At 43.8% G+C, this 22,775-nt stretch overlaps 1 protein-coding gene across 3 annotated transcripts in view; it reads left to right on the top strand.

The window, feature by feature from the left end:
• The first annotated feature begins 140 nt into the window (after positions 1 to 140).
• The window catches only part of ACOX1 (acyl-CoA oxidase 1), a 32,881-nt gene continuing 10,246 nt past the window's right edge, over positions 141 to 22,775 (top strand). Inside the window, exons 1-5 of one of the 3 annotated variants that reach the window (XM_073311533.2) lie at positions 141 to 325; positions 2,197 to 2,356; positions 19,372 to 19,532; positions 21,490 to 21,597; positions 22,171 to 22,290. In XM_073311533.2, coding sequence (XP_073167634.1) covers positions 217 to 325; positions 2,197 to 2,356; positions 19,372 to 19,532; positions 21,490 to 21,597; positions 22,171 to 22,290 — 658 coding nt within the window. In that variant the 5' untranslated portion in view covers positions 141 to 216. Of the gene's footprint in view, positions 326 to 2,196; positions 2,357 to 14,822; positions 14,984 to 19,371; positions 19,533 to 21,489; positions 21,598 to 22,170; positions 22,291 to 22,775 lie in introns of those variants that run through there. The other 2 variants (XM_073311532.2, XM_073311534.2) reach the window with 2 other exon arrangements.

The raw sequence follows: 22,775 nt of genomic DNA, 5'->3' as shown, positions 1-22,775 counted from the left end.
AGCGGAGGGGGAAGTGGCTTGTCTGGGGTGAGTGACGGAGCCGCGCGCCAATCGCTTTCTCTCCGGGTCGCCGCCCTCCCATGTCGCACGCTAGTGGGCGGGGCCGGGAGCGCGGCTCGCTGCTGGCCGGCACTTGTCGGCGTTGCTGCTCAGTCAGGCTGTGCGAGACCGGGGAGGGGGGGTCGGGGAGTCGCCGCCGCCGCCATCGCCATCGCCATGAATAAGGATCTGCGCAAGGAGCGTGACTCGGCCTCCTTCAACCCCGAGCTCCTCACCCACATTCTGGATGGGGGCGCCGAGCGGACCCGGCGCCGCAGGGAGATCGGTGAGAGCCTGAGCCCGCCACGGGCTCTGAGGGGACCCCCCCCTCCTCCTCCTCCTCCTCACGGGACGGAGCCCCTCGCCCACGGGCTCTGAGGGGACCCCCCCCTCCTTCTCCTCCTCCTCCTCACGGGACGGAGCCCCTCGCCCACGGGCTCTGAGGGGACCCCCCCTCCTCCTCCTCCTCACGGGACGGAGCCCCTCGCCCACGGGCTCTGAGGGGACCCCCCCCTCCTTCTCCTCCTCCTCCTCACGGGACGGAGCCCCTCGCCCACGGGCTCTGAGGGGACCCCCCCCTCCTCCTCCTCCTCACGGGACGGAGCCCCTCGCCCACGGGCTCTGAGGGGACCCCCCCCCTCCTCCTCCTCACGGGACGGAGCCCCTCGCCCACGGGCTCTGAGGGGACCCCCCCCCCTCCTCCTCCTCACGGGACGGAGCCCCTCGCCCACGGGCTCTGAGGGGACCCCCCCCCCCTCCTCCTCCTCACGGGACGGAGCCCCTCGCCCACGGGCTCTGAGGGGACCCCCCCCCCCTCCTCCTCCTCACGGGACGGAGCCCCTCGCCCACGGGCTCTGAGGGGACCCCCCCCTCCTCCTCCTCCTCACGGGACGGAGCCCCTCGCCCACGGGCTCTGAGGGGACCCCCCCCTCCTTCTCCTCCTCCTCCTCACGGGACGGAGCCCCTCGCCCACGGGCTCTGAGGGGACCCCCCCCCTCCTCCTCCTCCTCACGGGACGGAGCCCCTCGCCCACGGGCTCTGAGGGGACCCCCCCCTCCTTCTCCTCCTCCTCCTCACGGGACGGAGCCCCTCGCCCACGGGCTCTGAGGGGACCCCCCCCTCCTTCTCCTCCTCCTCCTCACGGGACGGAGCCCCTCGCCCACGGGCTCTGAGGGAACCCCCCCCTCCTCCTCCTCCTCACGGGACGGAGCCCCTCGCCCACGGGCTCTGAGGGGACCCCCCCCTCCTCCTCCTCCTCACGGGACGGAGCCCCTCGCCCACGGGCTCTGAGGGGACCCCCCCCTCCTCCTCCTCCTCACGGGACGGAGCCCCTCGCCCACGGGCTCTGAGGGGACCCCCCCCCCTCCTCCTCACGGGACGGAGCCCCTCGCCCACGGGCTCTGAGGGGACCCCCCCCCTCACGTTGGGGTGCTTCCCCTGTGCCCACTCTGAGACCCCCGCTGGATCCTGGGCAGCTCCCATTCCTGTGTGTGTGCTATCCCGGGGAGCTCAACTGGCGGGTCGGTAGTATTGCCCTTCTCCCTGCCGGGTAAGTTGGACACCACATATGGGGAAATTCTCCAGCTTCTGTCCCTAGATAAGGGAGGGCTCTCATAAGTATGTGCTTGATATTGCTTCCCGTCCCCCGCCTTATACCTAGGGGCCCCATATGGGACTGTGGGAAAGGATAGTCCAGTGGTTAGGGCACTAGCTTAGGCATGGGTTTGTTTCCTTGTTCTGCCACAGACTTCATGCGTGAGCTTGAGCAAGATATTTAGCCTCTCTGTGCCTCAGTTCCCCACTTGTAAAATGTGGCTAATGTAGCACGTCTCTACCTAACAGGGGTGTTACAAGGCTAGATACACTAAAGATTGGAAGGCACTCAGTACTATAATAATGGGAACCATATGAGTACCTTTGTGCCCAGTGGTGCCATACCAGTGAATTACTGACTAAAAGCTGCTTGAACATACACTTAATGTGAAAATGATCCACGGCAAGAAGTATTTTGACTAGCAAATGCACCTGAACTTGCTTCAGATTTTAGTATTTCAGGGCTGGGCATAACAATCCTTATAGTTTTACCCTTCCTCATGGGATGACTGTCTTGCTCTCTTGACCCTTAATTCCTTTTCTGTTCTTCCATTGTGCCTTCAGAAGCCTTAGTTCTGAATGATCCAGACTTCCAGCATGAGGATTTGAATTTCCTCTCCCGCAGCAAGCGCTATGAGATGGCCATCAGGAAGAGTGCCCTGATGGTGATGAAGCTAAGAGAGTATGGGATTGCAGATCCTGATGAAATCTACTGGTTTAAAAGGTACCTGACTCTGATGCAAAGCAGATTGTAGAAGAAAATTCTTCTGCATCATCAATGAAATCAGATCCTTTTTTTTTTCCCTTCAGTTTTGTAAAGCAAACTAAGAACCTGAGCCAAAGCCCCCATGTCTTGACTTCAGTGATCTTTGACGCAAACCCTAATTCTCTAGGGATCAAATCTGTTGACTACAGTGTCCATTTCATCAGACTGCTTTATTATAAACCTAGCAATGATAAAATCTTCTGTAGTGCCAAAGATAGTAAAAATTTCCCTTAAGCTGAAAATGTGGCTCTTAGTCATTCTAAATTAACCATAAGGAATTAACTATTTTGACTGTTTTAATTAATGGGGTAAATGAGACCACTGTCTTTAATGTACTTCTATGAAGCTGATTACTTCACTTTAAATAGAGCCGGGGTGAAAGTGAGCCGGTATGGGCCGGTACTGTGTATCGGTAAGAACCCGCACCGGCCCATACCCACGGCAGCGCTTTATTGTCCCTGCCTCCCCTGTCGGCGGCCCTGCTGGTAGGGTCCATACCAGCAGGGCCACCGATGGGGCGGGGGAAGGAGCAGCAAGGATTCTCAAAGTGCTGCTGCGGCAAACGACTGTTCTTAAAGTGCTGCCAGAGCAACACTTTAATGTTGCTGCCCCTTCCCCCGCCACCATTGGCGGGGCCGCCGATGCGGGGGGGGCGCAGCAATGTTAAGACACTGCCGCAGCAAAGGACCCTGCAGCAGTTTAACGTCCCTGCCCCTTTTGCCCTCCTGGCCATCGACGTGGGTGGGGGGAACAAAGGGAGCAGCTGCCCTGGGACTGGCGATTTAAAAGGGCCCAGGGCTCCAGACACCGCTGCTGCTACTGCAGCAGTGGTGTCCGGAGCCCCGGGCCCGATAAATCAACACAGGAGCCATGGGCAGCGCGGGCCAGGCAGCCTGGAAGGGCTGGCTGGGGGATGCTGACCCCCCCAGCCCCGCTCCTTCCGGGGGCCAGAGCCACCCCGGCTGCGTACTGGTAAGTGTCTTCAGTTACTTTCACCCCTGAATAGAGCTATTGTATTGTCATTGTTGAAGAGGTTCTAAGACAATTTTCAGACAAAACAACCTTTGGGTTTGAAATGTTTCCCTTTAGCCCAAAGAATTAGTCTGACCTTTCGTTTAGCTGATCTCTTATATTTTTTGCATTAACCAAAGTTGGGGGGAAAAAGTCTTTGAAAACTGAATTAGACAGAGTCTAACTTGCCATGAACTTAGCCCTGAATATGGTTAAGCACCTTTGACACAGTTTAAGAAATTTAGTTGAGAAATCAATTAACTTTCAGTTAACTCCTTCAAATAGTGACTGCAAAGCTGGATACCTAGGTGCAAAGGCATGAGGGTACCTGGAGATGTAATCATTTAAATAAACAAGTATGCATCTGATTGTACCCACTAAAGGCTCAGTCCAACTCCTATTGAAATCCATGGAAATGCTGGATTGGACAGATAGGCCAAATTCGTTAAGATTCACTGTCCCATCAAAAATGGTTGTAGTTCCCAAGATACATCAGGGGACTCTAAATCTCTTGACATAGCTGTTCTGGAAAGTGATTCTTTTGGAAGTGCTCTTTCAACACTGAATATATCTTTTTTTATGTATATTCAATTTCATTGTTGATTAGAAAATTACGGATACTGTATGGCAAACTCTAATTCACTTGTCTTTTTTTTTTTTTTTTTTTGGAGAAGTAAAATACTATCACTTCTCAATTATTCTGATGGAAAAAATAGGCAAGTAGATCTTGTGCCCTTTGGTAACAAATTTTCATGATTTTTTGCAGTGTAAATACTGTATATTGGGAACAGCTGATAAAACTATTTTTACAGTAATTGAAGGAGTGTTCTCAGCTACATGTGTAACAGGATACATTTGATCTTTAATGTACAGACTTGGAGTTATAGATGTATTTGGGGTCCAGTGAATTACTCGAACATAAATGAATAAGAGTATTTAGTATTTTATATATGGAATATAATTCAGATATTTGTACATACTAGTTCCTATCTTCTCTCTTGTTAGGAAGCCCTCTTTGTATATTTTCTGAATTGTACAAAACATTATAATTCTTCTAATGAGGAAATTCAGAGTGGTGGTGGTGTTTGCACTAACAGTCCTATGTTGTTGCAGTGTTATGGATGACAATGTAGGACCGGATCTAAATTCCATTGAAGTCAGTAGGCCATAAATTCAAATGGGTTGCGGATCAGTCTCTAACTGCAAAATTCAGGAAGTCCAAAGTTGTTGTTCTAGCAACAGCCTTAGCTTCTTCATATGTCACACATAATTAATGCAGAAAACTTAGCATATGCAGTAACAAAGTACAATACTATATTTATGTGTATATGAAGTAGGGATTTATGTGGAAACTGTAACTGAGTTTCCAGATACTCTTAGCATTTAAATTGTTTAACATAATATTCTACTAATATACAGGAGGATTTTGGCATTAAGTTAATATACAGAAGAAATTAAGGGGACGATTTCACTTGCTTTACAACTGACAAAATGGGAGCAGATGCTGAAATTTGTGCTGAGCAAAAGTCGTTGTCTCCTCCTCCCTCCCCCTCCACCTCCGTAATCAAAGATAATATGTAACTATACTTGAGGCAAAATATAACAAAGTCCAGTAATTGCTCAGCTGATTTCTGGCTAGAGTTCAGTGTTTGTTTTTGAGTATCCTCCATTTGTCATGTACCTAAGTTATGTACAAGGGCTAGTATCATAAGACTCTGTTACTGAATTGCTACATAACTTTGGGCTACTTTTCACTTGTTACTTCATTTTCCTTATCTGTCAAATGGGAATAATACTTCAACAGGGGTATTATGAGGCTTCACTAACATTCGGGAAATAGTTTGTGGTCTTTTATCTAAGGGATTATCCACGCAGGGAGTTAGTGAAATAGCTGTGGTGCTTTCAGTTCACACCTTAACTTATTTTGTAAGAGCTTCCCCACATAGACAAAAGCTAAGTGCAAAGTTTTTACTATGGTTACTAGTCAGACTCTCAGTTATGGAAGTTGAAATATTTTTGTAACAAACCTTGTTTTCACACACTAAATGTTCTAAAAAAAATTCAGCTTTTTGGTTGAAATTTTCAGTTTACAGGGGAATTGTCTTTAAAAATTTGAGCAAATTCCTTTCAGTAGCTTATGTATCCTTCAGGAACTTTTTAAAAAACAAAAAAATGGCAGAACTTTGAACTTGGGAGTTTGGTGTGTGACTACCCCTTGTTGAACTACCTTTATCATCACGCTGGGAAGGTGGGAAGAACTGATAGGCTAACAATCAATTGGAAAATACTTCTAAACATGCTTAATGAACATCCGTTAAGTCTTAAAGAGTATTAAACCCCTTTGGGGAATCGGAGAATGGAGAGTGCATTTCCAGACCTGTATAGTGTGTCTGGATATTCTGGGACCAACATGGCTACAACTACACTGCATACGTTCAATATGGAGAGTGAGACCAGGTTTAGGAATCAAACTTGAATGCCCAGGATTAGTGGAATTGAGTCAGCTGCCCTGTGTTAGGGAACCCTGGGCTTGAGTGTTTACATTGTATTTTAACCCTACGTTAAGACTTTTCTAACCCAGGTTTGAACCTAGAGCTCTGGCATCCACACTGCAGTGTGCAGACCCAAGTCAAAGTAACCATATCCCAGCATCCCTAGCTTCCCCCACCCCCAGAAATGTGGCTGCTCTAGCTCTGGGGTGGTAGCGCACTGTGGGAAAACTTTACTCCCCTCTCTGCACATTGCCAGGAAGCAGCTGGCTTTGCACAAGGTTTGATGGTTCTCTCTCCATTGCAAACCCAGGAGGCTCACTGATAGTGTGCTTGCAGATCGGTGATCAGAAGAGACTGGGTTAACGCTGACCTGAGCCGTTTACAGAGCAGGATGGCTTCCATTTTCAATCTGGATTCCAGATTGTTGAGATAGAGGATTAAGGAAGTTATTCCATGGAATTGTGGGATACTTCCAGCCGACTCCCGGGACCCGAGTCAAGCAGTGTGGCGTCTATGCTGCAAAGCAATAGGGCTCATATCCTGGGTCCCACCTTAACTTGAGCTCGCACCCTCCAGCCCTGCAGGGTCCTGGGACCCTAGTTCTGAGCCCTGGGTTAGCACAATTATAGTGTAGATGCAAGGGGAGGGGGGGCTTAGGCTTAAACCCAGGCTAAAGCACAGGCTTACATTGCAGTGTAGGCATACGCATAGAACCAGGTGCATTGATTGGAAAAAAAAAATTTCATCCAGTTTATTCATGATTTAGATCAGCAAGCAGGAAACCTTGATTTAAATTGTTTTTTGCGCTTATAGATTTTAGTTATTTTCCTAGAGAACGGTTGACTTTTATTGTTTGGTAACCACTGACAGGGTAACAAGCCTTGTTACTGAGGAGGAAGTGGTAGATGTGGTATTATCCTGACTTTAGTAAGGCTTTTGATACTGTGTCTCATGACTTTCTCATAAACAAACTAGGGAAAATTAGCCTATATGGAGCTACTATAAGGTGGGTGCATAACTGGCTGGAAAACCATTCCCAAAGAGTAGTTATCAGTGGTTCACAGTCAAGCTGGAAGAGCATATTGAGTGGGGTCCGGTTCTGTTCAATGTCTTCTTAAATGGTTTGGATAATGACATAGAGAATACACTTATAAAGTTTGCAGATGTTCCCAAGCTTGGAGGGAATGCAAGTGCTTTGGAGGATACGATTGAAATTCAAAATGATCTGGACAAATTGGATAAATGGTGTGATGTAAATAGAATGAAATTCAATAAGGACAAATACAAAGTACTCCACTTAAGAAGGAACAATCAGTTGCATGCATAGAAAAAGGAAAATGACTGCTTAGGAAGGAGTACTGCAGAAAAGGATCTGGGGCGTTATAGTGCATCGATAGGTAAATATGAGTCAACAGTGTAACACCGTTGCAAAAAAAGTAAACATCATTCTGGGATGCATCAGCAGGAGTGTTTTAAGCGACACAGGAGAAGTAATTCTTCCACTCTACTCTGTGCTGATAAGGCCTCAGCTCGAGTATTGTGTCCAGTTCTGGATATCACATTTCTGAAAAGATTTGACTTTCTCCAATTTGTCCGCAAGGAGAGCAACAAAAATGATTAAAGGTCTAGAAAACATGACCTATGAGAGTAAAAAATTGTTCTAATTAACCTCTGAGAATAGGACAAGAAGCAATGGGTTTAAATTGCAGCAAGGGAGGTTTGAGTTGTACATTAGGAAAAACTTCCTAAGTGTCAGGGTAGTTAAACACTGGAACAAATTGCCTAGGGAGGTTGTGGAATCTCTGTCATTGGCAGTTTTTAAGAACAGGTTAGACAAACGCCTGTCAAGTTATGGTCTAATTATTGGTGCTGCCTTGAGTGCAGGGGAGTAGACTAGATGACTTCTCGAGGTCCCTTCCAGGTCTACTCTTCTGATTCAGTGTTGACTTGCAAATAAATATAGTCTTTGCACTAAATTTGGTAGGTGTGGGGTTTGGGTTTTTTTTTTTTTTTTTTTTTTTAAACTAACCAGGAAGGTTCACTATATCTATAGACATTTATTTAAGCAATTATATAAGTTATCATACATTTATTCAGAATCTGAATTTGTACAATTTTATTATTTTAGAAAATGGTAAATCATGCATTTCTTATTTACTAGATTAATTTTTGCTTATTTGTATGAAGCTCTGTTTGGATGGAAATTCAAATTCGCTTAAATATACAAAAAACATTTTAAAGTTTTAGTTTTCTTTAACGAAGCTTTCTGATAAGGATAAAAATTTTATCAAAGCATGTTTTGCATTTAAAATTAACTTTCTTTAATAAATCAGTATTATCTGTAGTTGGTGAAATGAACAGATTGCTTCTAATCGCTGTGTCCTTTGAGATTTTTCGAACTAGATCTCTTCTTTCCACCTAGCTTTTATTAATACATTGGAAGAGGGAAAACAAGTTTTCCTGCTTTTTCAACTCTATGATTCCTTAATTTTGACTGAACTAGTCATTGAACCAAACTAGTTGAATTATCTAAATGAAGAAAATATTTTCTCTGCATCTGCAGATGAGGCTACTGCTTTCAAAAGGAAGTTTAGTGCTTCAACAAACTCTGATTGCAGTTACTTAGCCAGCGACTTCCACCAGTTCAGTGGTTTGACTTTCTTTATAACTCAGCAACAAATATGCACTGCTTAGTATTTTTCAAATTAATTAAAATTATTTTAATAGATTGAGTAAGTTTAGGCCTTAATATAGGTTGTCCTAATTTAAATTTAAATTTGTTTTTAAATAAACCTGTTTTTAATTTAAATTTAAAAAATGATTTTTATTGTTTTTAATCTACCCTGCATAGAGAAATGGAAAAGTATTGAACATATTTTAAAACTGTCTAGAATTTCCATTAGGATGTACAGAATGTCTTGATTAAGAGTTTACTGAACTCAGTGCTGAGATTGTTTTTCTCCTTTCTCCTCCCATTATTATCGTTACACTATTTTACATAATACTATCTGTATCTGATCCTGTACAATAAGTAATGCATGTCTAACAAATGATTTGTTGTCCTGAAGCACTTACACCGAAGGGACAAGTCTGTACCACCCAGAGGAGGTGTGTTCGTGATTGCTGGAATGCTTAACAGAACAAATGAATACTGGAGAGCTTTTAGAAAAGAAGGTGCCTTGCAGATCCAAATTAGAGGCCATTTAATCTTGATGACATGCAGGAAACTGGGAGTGGGTGAATGAAGACAACAAGAACAGTTGGGAGAAACTTATCCAGAGTGGAAAAGGAGACCGGGGTAGGGGTTGTGTGTGCACGCGCTCACGCTCGCTCTCTGGTGTCTTGTCTCTGCATGCATCATGCTTACAATTAAGATTCAGAACATTTTGCATCATACAGAACCTCAATACTGTGGCAAGGCCCTCCAATTACCATGCATAGTAGTGTCCCAGTGTCCACCACTGTATTCAGCAATGGTGGATAGGTACATCACTTAGATTTTTCTGTTACTATTCTTTGCAAAACAGTTCATTGCAACAGTTCATTCATTAAATTTCAGAATTAACATCATACTGAGCTCAATGGAAGCAGCTCAGACCTCAGTCCTATCGCTTCAAGCTGTTTGTAGGCTGAGGAAGTCACTAAACTAAGTCATTCGGAGGGTTATCTCAACAATCCAAAAGGCTAGAAAAGATTTTTTTAAAAGCCTATAAGCAAGTTCTGCAGTGGCGATAGGAGGATGGATTTCACTGGCTGTGGAATCTCAGAAAACACAGGGCCTTGTTTGTAACATACTTTGTTCCCAGATATGGAGATTAATAAGTTGTGGTAAGATACCAAGATCATGTATTTTACTGTGGCGGTTGTCACTGGTTGCTTTGAAATTTGAAAAATCTACATTACCAAACAGTGGGATAGAACTTATCTTACTTGTCTTCCTCCCATCCTGCCTTCTGGGGGCTCTAACAAAGAGTCTTGTCTTCATTTTCAGCCCATGATGTTCAAGCAAAAAGCTCTAGTGTATTATCCGTGTTCTCACTTTTATGGGTAGAATTTAAGATGTTTTCTATATACAGCAACATTTTTCTTTGTGAAAGGAGTTGGAGGTGGCATTCACTTCCAGCAAGAAAATAAGTCCTGTCATCTAAGCAGTGTCCATGTTGCTCATTTTGGTTACTCTCTCCTTTCTGGGCCACGAAATCGTGGGTTCAGGTTCCACAGCTGGACTTCAGCTTGTATGTCACACAGATCAGTACTGTACTAGAAGTTGGGGTGGGCTTTAAGCTAAAGTTTTGACTACTTTGTCTGTGATAGTTCCATCTATTTTGTTATGATTTTCATCACAAATTGTCATCAGAGTAGGCCAATTCTTAATAAATAGGTCAACTAATGAATTCTGTCATACATCTTGGGGGATGTATGATGGATCCTCCTGCTCTTTTCAGTGAAACTGAAGCAAAGTGGTGGTTATGGAATTATTTTTCAATTTCAGTAACGTTTTCCTTTATTTGTGGAGTTATACTTAAGTCTTTGGCTAAAAGATGCATCAAATGAGCACTGCACCCATATGTTGCAAGTTTCAGGTTCTCTTCCTTATCTCTATGTATCTTCTCACCTTTGCTGTACTTGCTGCATTGTCAATGACAAAGATATATACTTGACTCTTGAATATTTGTTCAGTTTGTTATAGCTTTTACTGCTGCTACTTTAAGTATTCTGCTGTATCAATTGTTTTTGTAAGCTAGACAACACCATCTCCTATTGTGACACAAGCACATATTACGGGAGCACTGCCACGCATCATGACTCAGATTAATGAATTTTCCATCAGTGTTTTTTGCACACTGTTCAATTTCCCCCTCAGAAACTTTCTCCAGCAATGTCTGCTCGGCGGGTGGAGTGTAGCCTTGTGGTAATGATTGAACTACGTCAATGAAATGTTTGTTCTGAACAAGACAAAAGGGAGAACTTGTTGCACAAATCAAGGAATCAATATTTTCGTCTATGGAATCTTGCTGGAATTTGCTGGTCCTGACTACAAACTAATCCACGGTTTTAATGAGTGATAAAGACTTTTTTATATATATATACAGGTAATTTACTGTCTGACACATGTTTAGTTGCAGCACTAGTGGTGGAACCAGCAGGTGACTGTAAGGCTGTAGATATTGCAGATGGTGGACATTCATAACCCCTTATGTCTGAGCTTGACCCTGAAAAAAAAGGCTTTTAATTATGAAGCTTCCTGGGTTGCATGGTGTGTAGGTATGTAAAGTCCTGTCCAGCTCCTCAAAAAATACAGGTTACATGTCACCTGCCAGATTTTTTTTTTCCTGTTGTCCCTCGTTTTAATAAAGTGCAAACAGCTCAGGAAACAGCTCAAGGAAAGTGTGGGCCCCTTACTGAATGAGGGAGGCAACCTAGTGACAGAGGATGTGGAAAAAGCTAATGTACTCAATGCTTTTTTTGCCTCTGTTTTCACTAACAAGGTCAGCTCCCAGACTGCTGCGCTGGGCATCACAAAATGGGGAAGAGATGGCCAGCCCTCTGTGGAGATAGAGGTGGTTAGGGACTATTTAGAAAAGCTGGACGTGCACAAGTCCATGGGGCCGGACGAGTTGCATCCGAGAGTGCTGAAGGAATTGGCGGCTGTGATTGCAGAGCCATTGGCCATTATCTTTGAAAACTCGTGGCGAACCGGGGAAGTCCCGGATGACTGGAAAAAGGCTAATGTAGTGCCAATCTTTAAAAAAGGGAAGAAGGAGGATCCTGGGAACTACAGGCCAGTCAGCCTCACCTCAGTCCCTGGAAAAATCATGGAGCAGGTCCTCAAAGAATCAATCCTGATGCACTTGCATGAGAGGAAAGTGATCAGGAACAGCCAGCATGGATTCACCAAGGGAAGGTCATGCCTGACTAATCTAATCGCCTTTTATGATGAGATTACTGGTTCTGTGGATGAAGGGAAAGCAGTGGATGTATTGTTTCTTGACTTTAGCAAAGCTTTTGACACGGTCTCCCACAGTATTCTTGTCAGCAAGTTAAGGAAGTATGGGCTGGATGAATGCACTACAAGGTGGGTAGAAAGCTGGCTAGATTGTCGGGCTCAACGGGTAGCGATCAATGGCTCCATGTCTAGTTGGCAGCCGGTATCAAGTGGAGTGCCCCAAGGGTCGGTCCTGGGGCCGGTTTTGTTCAATATCTTCATAAATGATCTGGAGGATGGTGTGGATTGCACTCTCAGCAAATTTGCGGATGATACTAAACTGGGAGGAGTGGTAGATACGCTGGAGGGGAGGGATAGGATACAGAAGGACCTAGACCAATTGGAGGATTGGGCCAAAAGAAATCTGATGAGGTTCAATAAGGATAAGTGCAGAGTCCTGCACTTAGGACGGAAGAATCCCATGCACAGCTACAGACTAGGGACCGAATGGCTAGGCAGCAGTTCTGCGGAAAAGGACCTAGGGGTGACAGTGGACGAGAAGCTGGATATGAGTCAGCAGTGTGCCCTTGTTGCCAAGAAGGCCAATGGCATTTTGGGATGTATAAGTAGGGGCATAGCGAGCAGATCGAGGGATGTGATCGTTCCCCTCTATTCGACATTGGTGAGGCCTCATCTGGAGTACTGTGTCCAGTTTTGGGCCCCACACTACAAGAAGGATGTGGATAAATTGGAGAGAGTCCAGCGAAGGGCAACAAAAATGATTAGGGGTCTAGAACACATGACTTATGAGGAGAGGCTGAGGGAGCTGGGATTGTTTAGCCTGCAGAAGAGAAGAATGAGGGGGGATTTGATAGCTGCTATCAACTACCTGAAAGGGGGTTCCAAAGAGGATGGCTCTAGACTGTTCTCAATGGTAGCAGATGACAGAACGAGAAGTAATGGTCTCAAGTTGCAGTGGGGGAGGTTTAGATTGGATATTAGGAAAAACTTTTTCACTAAGAGGGTGGTGAAACCCTGGAATGCGTTACCTAGGGAGGTGGTAGAATCTCCTTCCTTAGAGGTTTTTAAGGTCAGGCTTGACAAAGCCCTGGCTGGGATGATTTAACTGGGAATTGGTCCTGCTTTGAGCAGGGGGTTGGACTAGATGACCTTCTGGGGTCCCTTCCAACCCTGATATTCTATGATCTGGTAGTGTTACGCATTCTGGTTATGGCCCTTCACAGACATCTGCCTAACAATGTCCGTAAAAAGGTCTTTATTCCAGTGGTTGGCCACAAGAGTTTCCCGCACCAAAGCTTCTCCCCAGATGACAATAAAATCCAGTGTCTCGGTGTGGCTCCAAGCAGCTGCTCAAGGCATGTTGTAGGGTTTCTGGAGTATTATCACGGCTGTTCTTATAAACTGGAATCCAGAAGTGAATGGATAATATCTGGCTATGTGCCAGCTTATAAACAGGGAAGGGAACATCCAGTCAACTTGACCGAAGAGGAGGGGAAGGCACACAGGTAAACGGGTCAGTAACGGTCTCCCACAAAGCTGTCTGGGATAGCCATTTGGAAGACTGTCAAAGTAGTTTGCTGCAGCATTGCATGCACATGAACAGAAGACCAGACTAACTTACTTTGCAACAAAGTTAGTTCACTTTGAAAGAGAACTTCAGAGTTTGCAATACATGCAGAATCCGTGCTCTACAATGAATTGCATTGCATGTGTGAAAGCATTTTTGAAGAAGATTAACTCAAAAAAGCTGTGGATTAAACCCCTTGTATAGACAAGCCCTAAGTGAGAAAGAGACTATTTACTTCACTGATATGAAAATGAAACTAACATCAAAATGAAATCTGTCAGGGTCCAAGTAGTTTTTCCCATTCCAGGGGTGTGTGTGTGTGTGTATTTTCTGGTCACTGGTTGGGACAAATGAGAGTGCTCTGTGTTTCTGCTTGTCCTGGACATTCCAGTTTTAGAGGATTAACTGATCAGATACTGATGTGATCAAGAAATGAAAAGAGCACTTAATAAACGTAAGTTCTACAAAATGTCCAAGGGAAAGTAGCCACCTTACAATCCGTATAAATTCTGGACTAACACTTTTCAGCATGTTGTTTGTCCTGTCTGAATTAATTCTGCATGTTAGTATGTAATGTACTCTTGCCTCTCTCTTTCATAGTAATATGTCTGCATTGTCTTCGCTCCAGACCAGTTATTTCTCAAATACTATTCTGTTCAGTTTAGTGAAATAATACCTTGCATTTTGAGTGAAGATGTCTATTCACAATGTCCAACTTTAGCATTCCCTCAAACCCCTCATAATTGGAATGGTATGATTGAAACTGAAGAGCAGCTGTAATGATAAAAGTTCATGATCTTGTCACTGGTGCAAGCAGACAAAGATAACACAATCAGAGCACTTGTACTGAAAGAAGCATGAACCATTCATTAAGAAGCTTCTTCCTTCCTAATCCCTGAATGCTCCTAATTGATAGTGGCCTTTTTAGAATGGCTGCACTTCCTTAAAGCAAACCCCATGCTGGAACGAGACACCCATGCCTCACCACTGTTCCAATTACCAGCTCTATTGGGCTTTGAGTCAGGAAAGCTACATGTTTTCAGTCAAAGCCAGATATCTGAATTTCAGCTGAACTTATTAAAACTAATGGTATGCCCCTCATTTTAAGGGTCCTCAATTCCAGGCTTCCACTGAGTCCAAGAAGTAGAGCAAGATTTTTGTGATTAATATAATAGGAGCCAAAAATTGCAGGAAGAAGGAACTGTTCAGAAGGTATTGGTTCATTCCCCATTAGTACTGCTTATGATTTCTACATGTCTAAGGTTTATTATTGAGACTTTTAAGTGCACAAACACCAAAAGTATAAGTGAGTCTACTGTGTACAGCTGCTGGAGATGGAGGAAAGCTGTTTCAGGAGCACACTTAAAGTAAGGCTGAGACCTTGATCCTTCTTTTTCTCTCCTGCAGAACCTGCCAGGGCTCTTTTGTTCCACCTTTAGGTCTCCACTTCAGCATGTTTACATACACCTTACAGAACCAATGCACTGTTGCTCAGCAAGACAAATGGCTACCTGCAACCTATGGACTCCAGATAATTGGAACCTATGCCCAGACTGAGATGGGCCACGGTTAGTTCCTTTTGGAAACCAGTGGGTAACCTCTGTGCTGTGACTCCAGCTAATAAATTGGTGGTGATGCTCTGTAGTTAAAATCTAAAGGGTGAAAGATACAATAAATAAAAATTTAACAATACCAAAAAAACCCCACACCCCAAAGGCCAGTTGACCATTAAGGCCACAGTAGAGTTCTTCTACCGGTTAACAACACAGTGTCTCACTCACAAATGGCTTTAATTATGACTTTTTTTTAAAAATGCACCTCCTGCTTGCTCACTAACTTAATAGTTGTTAAAACAAAGATTAAAAGATGAGGTTTTTGCCCATAGGAGCTTGAACATTTTGCTGATTATGGTGCCAAGGACAGACAGGAGTCAGCAGTAGCTCTATTTGTGCCTGAATTTATGGTATGTAAGTTGCAAAGTTAGGCTAATGCATTGATGAGCAGCCTAAATAACTCAGCCATATGTCTTTAGGTATAATGTAGCTTGATGAAGTTGTGCATCACATGTTTGTGAAAGACTGGTTATTGCTATGCTCTGTCCCAAGCACTGTTTGTTCTAGGTGTAGCTGCATTTAGTTATATATCTTCATGGAAAGTTCCTGTTTTATAGGGAAAAAGCCCTGTTCCTACTTTCTGAATTTATCAAAACACAAGAACTGATCATGGACCCAGGGAATCCTATTCCCTAAGCAGCACAGTGCCCAAGACTGCAAATTATACAAGTCCCAGCAAGAGAAGTTTCAGTGGCTGAGAAAATGAAATGGTTCTCTTTTTACACTTCCTGAATTCAAACCTGGAATGTTCCCAACATACGGTAATTTGCCAGACCAGATGGCAAAACCCATGGCTTAGATCTCAGTTACTTTGGTTACTACTACATATGCCAGCTGAAAATGCAAAGAAGAGTTACCTGATGGAATTTTTCACATCACTCTGTTAAATCAACAGGCTCCAACTCTAAACCAAACTAGCTAAAGACCAGAAGTTGTGAAACAAGTGGATGATATCCTGTGAATAAACAATTGCTTGCTGATTTTGTTTCCTTTCCCCAACAAGTTTTAAATCAAATCTGTCTTTCTACAAAAGTGATTTGGTTTTGCATGCTTTGTCATTGACCTATCCCTCGGTGACTTTCTTCCCTGGGTGTGGGTCACTTTGCTTGTAATGTTCACCATGTTCTGTGACTAGCATATTGATTGAATGATATACCTAACACAGCTAGTGAGAGTGATGGTATATTGGAGCAACTCACAATTTCAGTGTCAAAAACTGATTCTTAACATGTCTGTAAGGCATTTCTGCTGTGCATGTTGGATAATTACTATATTATTGCACAGGCTGCATTGATGATAACTGGCTTCTAGTTAATATATTTTTTTAGCGTGATGTTTATAGTGGCTTCGGTGATTCATGATAGGTAATTGGATAGGAGTCTTTATCCAGTCCAGAATGGCAGTGATTAATAGGTGTTGGTATCAGGTTCAGTAGCCTACATGAAATGAGTTGGTTTTCAGTCCATTTTATCATGAATAGGTGTTCATTTAAAACACCATATTTGGGGGCAATTGTCAGTCTGGAATGGCACATGGAAGCCTTTTCTCCCCTCCAAAATGGTCCTCTCTAGCACATGGTTGAGGCTCATTGATGAAGTGGAGTTGAGGGACTATTGTATTGTCACCACCTGTACTGTATCTGTTGTGTTGTTTAAATAAGGATTTCAGTCTTCATTACTAGGGCCTTACCAAATTCATGGTCCGTTTTGGTCAATTTCACGGTCATAGGATTTTAAAAATAATAAATTTCATGATTTCAGCTATTTAAATCTGAAACTTCACAGTGTTGTAATTGTAGGGGTCCTGACCCAAAGAGGAGTGGGGGGGTCACAAAGTTATTGTGTGTGGGAGGGGTGGGGTATGGTACTGCTACCCTTACTTCTGCGCTGCTGCTGGCAGCAGCTCTGCCTTCAGAGCTGGGCTGCTGACTGGGAGCCCAGCTCTGATGACAGAGCCACCACCATCAGCACAGAAGTAAGGATGACAGGGTATGGTATTGCCACCCTTACTTTGGCGCTGCTGGCTGCAGAGCTGGGCCGTCAGTCAGCAGCCACCACTCTCCAGCTGCCCAGCTCTGAAGGCAGCAGCACAGAAGTAAGGGTGGCCTGGTATGGTATTGCTACCCTTACTAATGCACTGCTGCTGGCAGGGCGCTGCCTTCAGAGCTGGGTGTCCAGCCAACAGCCGCCGCTCTCTGGCTGCCCAGCTCTGAATACAGCACGGAAGTAAGGGTGGCAATACTGTGCCCCCCCACCCCTTAAAATAACCTTGTGACCACCACCACCACACCCTCCCCGCAACTCTTTTGGGTCAGGACTCCCAATTTGAGAAATGCTGGTCTCTCCCCATGAAAACTGTAGCGTATAGGGTAAAAGCACACAAAAGACCAGATTTCACTGGGGGAGACCAGATTTCACAGTCCATGATGCATTTTTCATGGCCGTGAATTTGGTAGGGCCCTATTCATGACAGTCACCTGAGCACCTTTCACAGCACTAAACTCACTTAAAAGCCTGATGTTTCTAATGTTAAAGTGACCATTAAGTCTAACCCAGCTGGGTTACTATATAAGGCATGGGGCGTTACAAAATATTGCTGTCTAACAATTTCTTTTGGATCTTCACTATAACAAGCCCAGAAATTGGGGTTGCCAGCCCTCTGGGATTGGCCTGTAGTCTCCAGGAATTAAAGATGAATCTTTAATTAAAGATTGTCATGTGATTAAAATCTCCAGGAATATATCCAACCAAAATTGGCAACCCTACCAGAAATGCCAAAGTAGAAAGAATTGCTGTTACCAGGAAACTCTATGTGTAAAAGAACATACCAGTGTATAGTAAAGTGCATCTATATCTAGTACAGAGAATACTCTAATCCATTCTGTCAAGTATTCCAGACCTTTAAGCGTCTACATTGAGACCAGTGCTTTTTCAGGAACCCAAATCTGTCACCTGAAAAATAGGTTCATTCTATGAATGACTTGGCAAAAAACTACATATTTGTAGAGTGTAAAATATAGGTACCGGACATGTTGTCTTTAGAGGATCAACACTTCTGCAATATCTGCATCCCAGCCACTCTAGTGCTTTTCCCTCTTCACTATGTGCTGGTGTCAGCAGTTGAGAAATAATCCTACCCTCTCACTACTACTTTCCAACAGATGAGGAAATGTTTTTCACCAAAGTATCCAAAATGTCCTTTTGTGAAACCTCTTACAAGAAGTTCCAATTGGATGAATTATCTTGTGAGACTTCAAAACAAAGAAACAATCTTAGGTTATCACAGCTGGGAGATTTGGCGGTCAAAGAGAAACAGTTCTCCAAGTAGTTGAAGGTATCAAAATTATTAAGGGTTGTTAATAATAATACATTACATTTTCTGGTGTCCAAAGACTTCTGGACTCTAGAACTAAAAATAACCTGATAACCAGTATCTGAGAGAATTTGGAGTCGGCTAGATGAAGTGGGAGGTACACATTATAATAAAGCATGTTTGATTGGGGGCAGGGGCTCTGTTCTGGTGATGCCTTGACTGATAAATGTTTTTTCACACACAGCTGCAGTTGCGGTCACTAGCTTTGACTGATTGCTTATGCAGAGCACTGTCCTTTTTTGTTTGAAGTTTTCTAAAGAGCAGACAAAATTTAACAAAAGAGGCTGTGTTGGAGGATGGAGGAGATCATAGTTGGAACTCAAGTCCATATATGCTACATATGTCTAATTTGCAAGTCCAAAGCAAAATCTAAAACATTGATAGCTATGACAAGTTTAAGAAATCTAGATGGAAGCATTGCTCTTTCTGCTGAAACAAGTGGGATTTCGAGTGGTAAGGGGTTTGAGTACTTCCTGGAACCCCATTCAAACCATGAAGATGTGTAGACTTGCCTCAGTTCCAAAATAATCCAGTCAAACTTCATCCAACCAGCTCTGTCTTAAACTAAAACACAACCTGACTCATGCCAGCCTTTTATCCATTTTAAATTCAAATGTGTACTTGCTTCCAGAATCTTCTTTCTCACTGGTTTGTATTAACTCTCTATACTAGCCAATATGATACATCAGAAATAGATTTTCCTCTTTAAACTGGAGCCAAAGCTAAAAAGGGGAGTGTTGCAAATGCTGCCCTGCTTAGCAAAGAGGAAAATGCACTGCAGTGTGGTTGAGTATGCAAGATTTCTTTATAATACAGACCAGGACAGTGCTTTGGTTTTCTGAAATTTGCATGCTAAATTCTTAACACAATTCTTTTTTTTTTTCCCCCCTCAATCTTCACCTTCAACATCATGCTTGCTTCCTTCCCATAATATTCCCTTCACATTCCCACCCCTCGGCATTTTGGCACAGTTCTATTCATCGTGGACGGCCTGAGCCTCTGGACCTCCACCTGGGCATGTTCTTGCCCACCCTCCTCACCCAGGCAACCCTGGAACAGCAGGACCGATTCTTCATGCCTGCCTGGAATCTGGAGATCATTGGCACTTATGCTCAAACCGAGATGGGTCACGGTACAGTACATTCGCTCAAGTATATTCACAAAGGTGTTTTCTGTACAGAGGATGTTTATCTGCATGGGGAAAATATCATGCGCTTTCCAGAATCTCTGCAGGTGCAGTTCTGGTCATGGGGAAAAGTGTACACTCTCTGGAATTTTAAATAGTTCACATGTCTATGCATAGTACCACTCTGTTTAATGTTTGATCTCTAAGAGTTTCTGATGTGCCCATCACTGTGGTATCTGGGTGTATTTGATATTCACTTGTCACTCAAATGAGGGAGACTGTGACTAATGAAAATACTCTATTTGTATGGGTGTGTTGATAAGAGCATATTGCAGCTTCTAGACCCACGTGAATTTCCAGAATGACTTCTGCCTCTTCCTGATCAGTTTGGTTGCTCTACTTGGCACTCAGCTGGAAGGCAGGAGTGCAGACCTTTACAGAGCCTGAAAGAGATACTAAAATAATAAGTTAGTTTTCAATTGCGGCTGACCATAGTTTGGAGATCACCTGGGTAAGCCCAGTATCTGCACCCACATTTCTCTTTTAAGTTCCCTCTTTTTCTTCCTACCATGGCATGTTCTTTTCATCATCAAGAATTGAATGGTTTTTCTCCTTTGTCCATCCACTTCTCACTCAGTTAGTTTTACAGGTGCCTTTCCTCTGCTTACAGGCTTAGGGAGAGGTGACAGATACTCAATGTTTTCTCATCATTTTTTTTTTTCCCCAACCAAATTTCAATGTCCCTGGCAATGACCCAGTTTCCTAGCCCTAGGCACAAGTGAGCATTTGCTGAAGTCTTGCAAGATCAGTGGGGACCATGTGTATGTGTCACACAACTTCACAACACATAAGCATGTTCTACCTGGGAGACGTTTGTTTTCGAAACTTGTCAGTAGGAAAATGTTTTGAATCGTGAGCTTGGATCCATCCTTCACCGACAGTGAGACATCAAGTGACAAAGAAGACTGACTTGCAGATATTTTAGTAGTAAAAGCACAGTCATTTGAAATGAGAAGCGTATGTACAATCAGGTTTGAAGCTTATGATGGTGGGGGTGGCCTGGCAATTCAGTAAGGGAGTATTAAGTTGTCTATGGAGACACCAGAGTTAGATCTACAAACTTTGGAAATTGGTGCATGGACACATCATGGTAGGGTCAGGCCTCTTGATGAAATACGCATGTAGTGTCAATGGTTCTGTAATGGTCTGCCACTTTGGAGCATCAAGTCAGTCCACAGCTGGTCATCTACATCTAGATTTAAATTGACTGGACACCAGTGCAGGGAATGTCATCTGTCAGCTATAGCTGCCTTCAGTTTGCGTGAAGTGAGGACTTGGGACGAGGGGAGTGGAAGCAGTTAATGGAACTGTTACCTTCAGCCTATTGTAGGTGCCCGAAAAATCTTCGGTAATCTAGCGTATATGTGCTCTTGTGTTCTCACGTGGATTTGGGAGAAACCGCTCTATCAGATGAGTGGTATACAAGCCCATTGGAGAGGGAATAATGATGGTAGCACTTCTGAGACCATGTTTTGTTAAATGCATGTGACTTTGTTTTGCAACTAATCAGATTCCAGTGTCAGTGTAATCAGGCTAAGATATGACATTGTAGATATGACATTGTAGATCATTTCTTGATCATATGCTTCTTGATGCAAAACAAGCAAAGGGTCAAGGTGGAGGTGCTTGAAAACTAAAGGGCCTAATTTTGGAACAACCTGGATACTGGCACTTGTATCATTTGAAATAATTTTACATTTCTGGCTTGGTGCCCAGGCTGTCAGATTAATAACTCCCATACTTCTAAAATGCCGTGCTCTTAAGTGTACACTGTGGTGTGCCCTCTCTGCCTTTTGGGTTATATCGTTTGTTGCATCACTGCTGGAGTTCATCAATTCATTGTTCAGTTCTGTTTCTGTTGTCATCTGTGACTGTTAAAATATAATGTGCTAACTACCCATAGGAACTCACCTTCGAGGCTTGGAAACTACTGCCACCTATGACCCCGCTACCCAGGAATTCATTCTCAACAGCCCCACTGTGACTTCCATTAAGTGGTGGCCAGGTGGACGTAAGTGAATCACTGTGCATTTGAACTTGGAAGCTAAAGGAGGCACTCTCCTGTCTGTAGGAGGTGGTGATTCATATCCATGTTAGGACTGCTGCATCTGGAAGGTAGTGACTGGAAATGGGTACAGAAGGAAGTTGTGTGTAGAGCTAAATCATTCTTCAGCCAAGTAGGAAACTTATCAAAGTTCAGCTGTAATCTTGGATCACCAAATTTCTTTGGGCATTTTTTTTGAGTTGTTACACAACATGAGTTTAGGATGACTTTAATCTGAAGTTTTATCCCCTGTGTATTTGAAGCCCCTCCTTCATTTCTGATGTAGGCAGAGCCCCTTTGACTTCAGTAGGAGTCTTGCCAAGGAATTGTTTAGTACTGAATGTGATTCTTGAGAGTCATGAAGCTGCTTCACACACAACATAAGTGACTTTAATGAGAGTTTCATTTGTGAGCCAGCTATGGGATCAGACCCTTAATTAGCATTGAAGAGCTAATATATAGTAGAGCTCATCAAATCTCAGATGGTGTTTTATCGAAGAGAGAGTATTAAAATGATATTTTTTTTCTCTGCTCTTGCAGTTGGAAAGACCTCAAACCATGCCATAGTTCTGGCTCAGCTCTACACCCAGGGCCAATGCAAAGGGCTGCATGCCTTCATTGTACCCATACGGCAGCTGGGCACCCATGAGCCCTTGCCAGGTAAGAGTCTACATTGGGGTTTAGCACTGTTGGGAAACAAAGGGTCAACACATTGTCAGGCCATATAGCTTTGCAAGTATTGTTAACATACATGGCTTATCTTTCAGACTGAACTCAGATAGGAAGTGCATTGCAGAACTATAACACTTCAGCACAAGTGTGTGGATAGATCTTGTGTGGCTCTAGAAGCCTGAGGGCTCTTACCTTAAGACTTAAAATGACAAGGCCAATCTAGTGGTTTAGTGGTAACCGAAAGTGGAGGTTAGTTTGGGATATCACCATGTTGCTGTACTCCCAAGCTGGAAGTGCTGTGGAGACCACATGCTCCTCTCCCCAAGAGAGAAGGAATTCCTTGCATTGTTCTCTAGCCAGGAGTGGCACTGACAAATTTTGGAGAGCGTTCCCCCAATCCCTGTATTATAGGACGGGATGTGGAGTATGAAGATCCTTGTGGGTTTTCATCCACACTCTTGCAATAAGAGGAC

Source organism: Lepidochelys kempii, chromosome 14 (genome assembly GCF_965140285.1).
Source record: "Lepidochelys kempii isolate rLepKem1 chromosome 14, rLepKem1.hap1, whole genome shotgun sequence".
Classification (NCBI taxonomy): domain Eukaryota; kingdom Metazoa; phylum Chordata; order Testudines; family Cheloniidae; genus Lepidochelys; species Lepidochelys kempii.
Note: the sequence above shows the minus strand (reverse complement) of the source record. Positions and strands in the feature narration are given on the sequence as shown.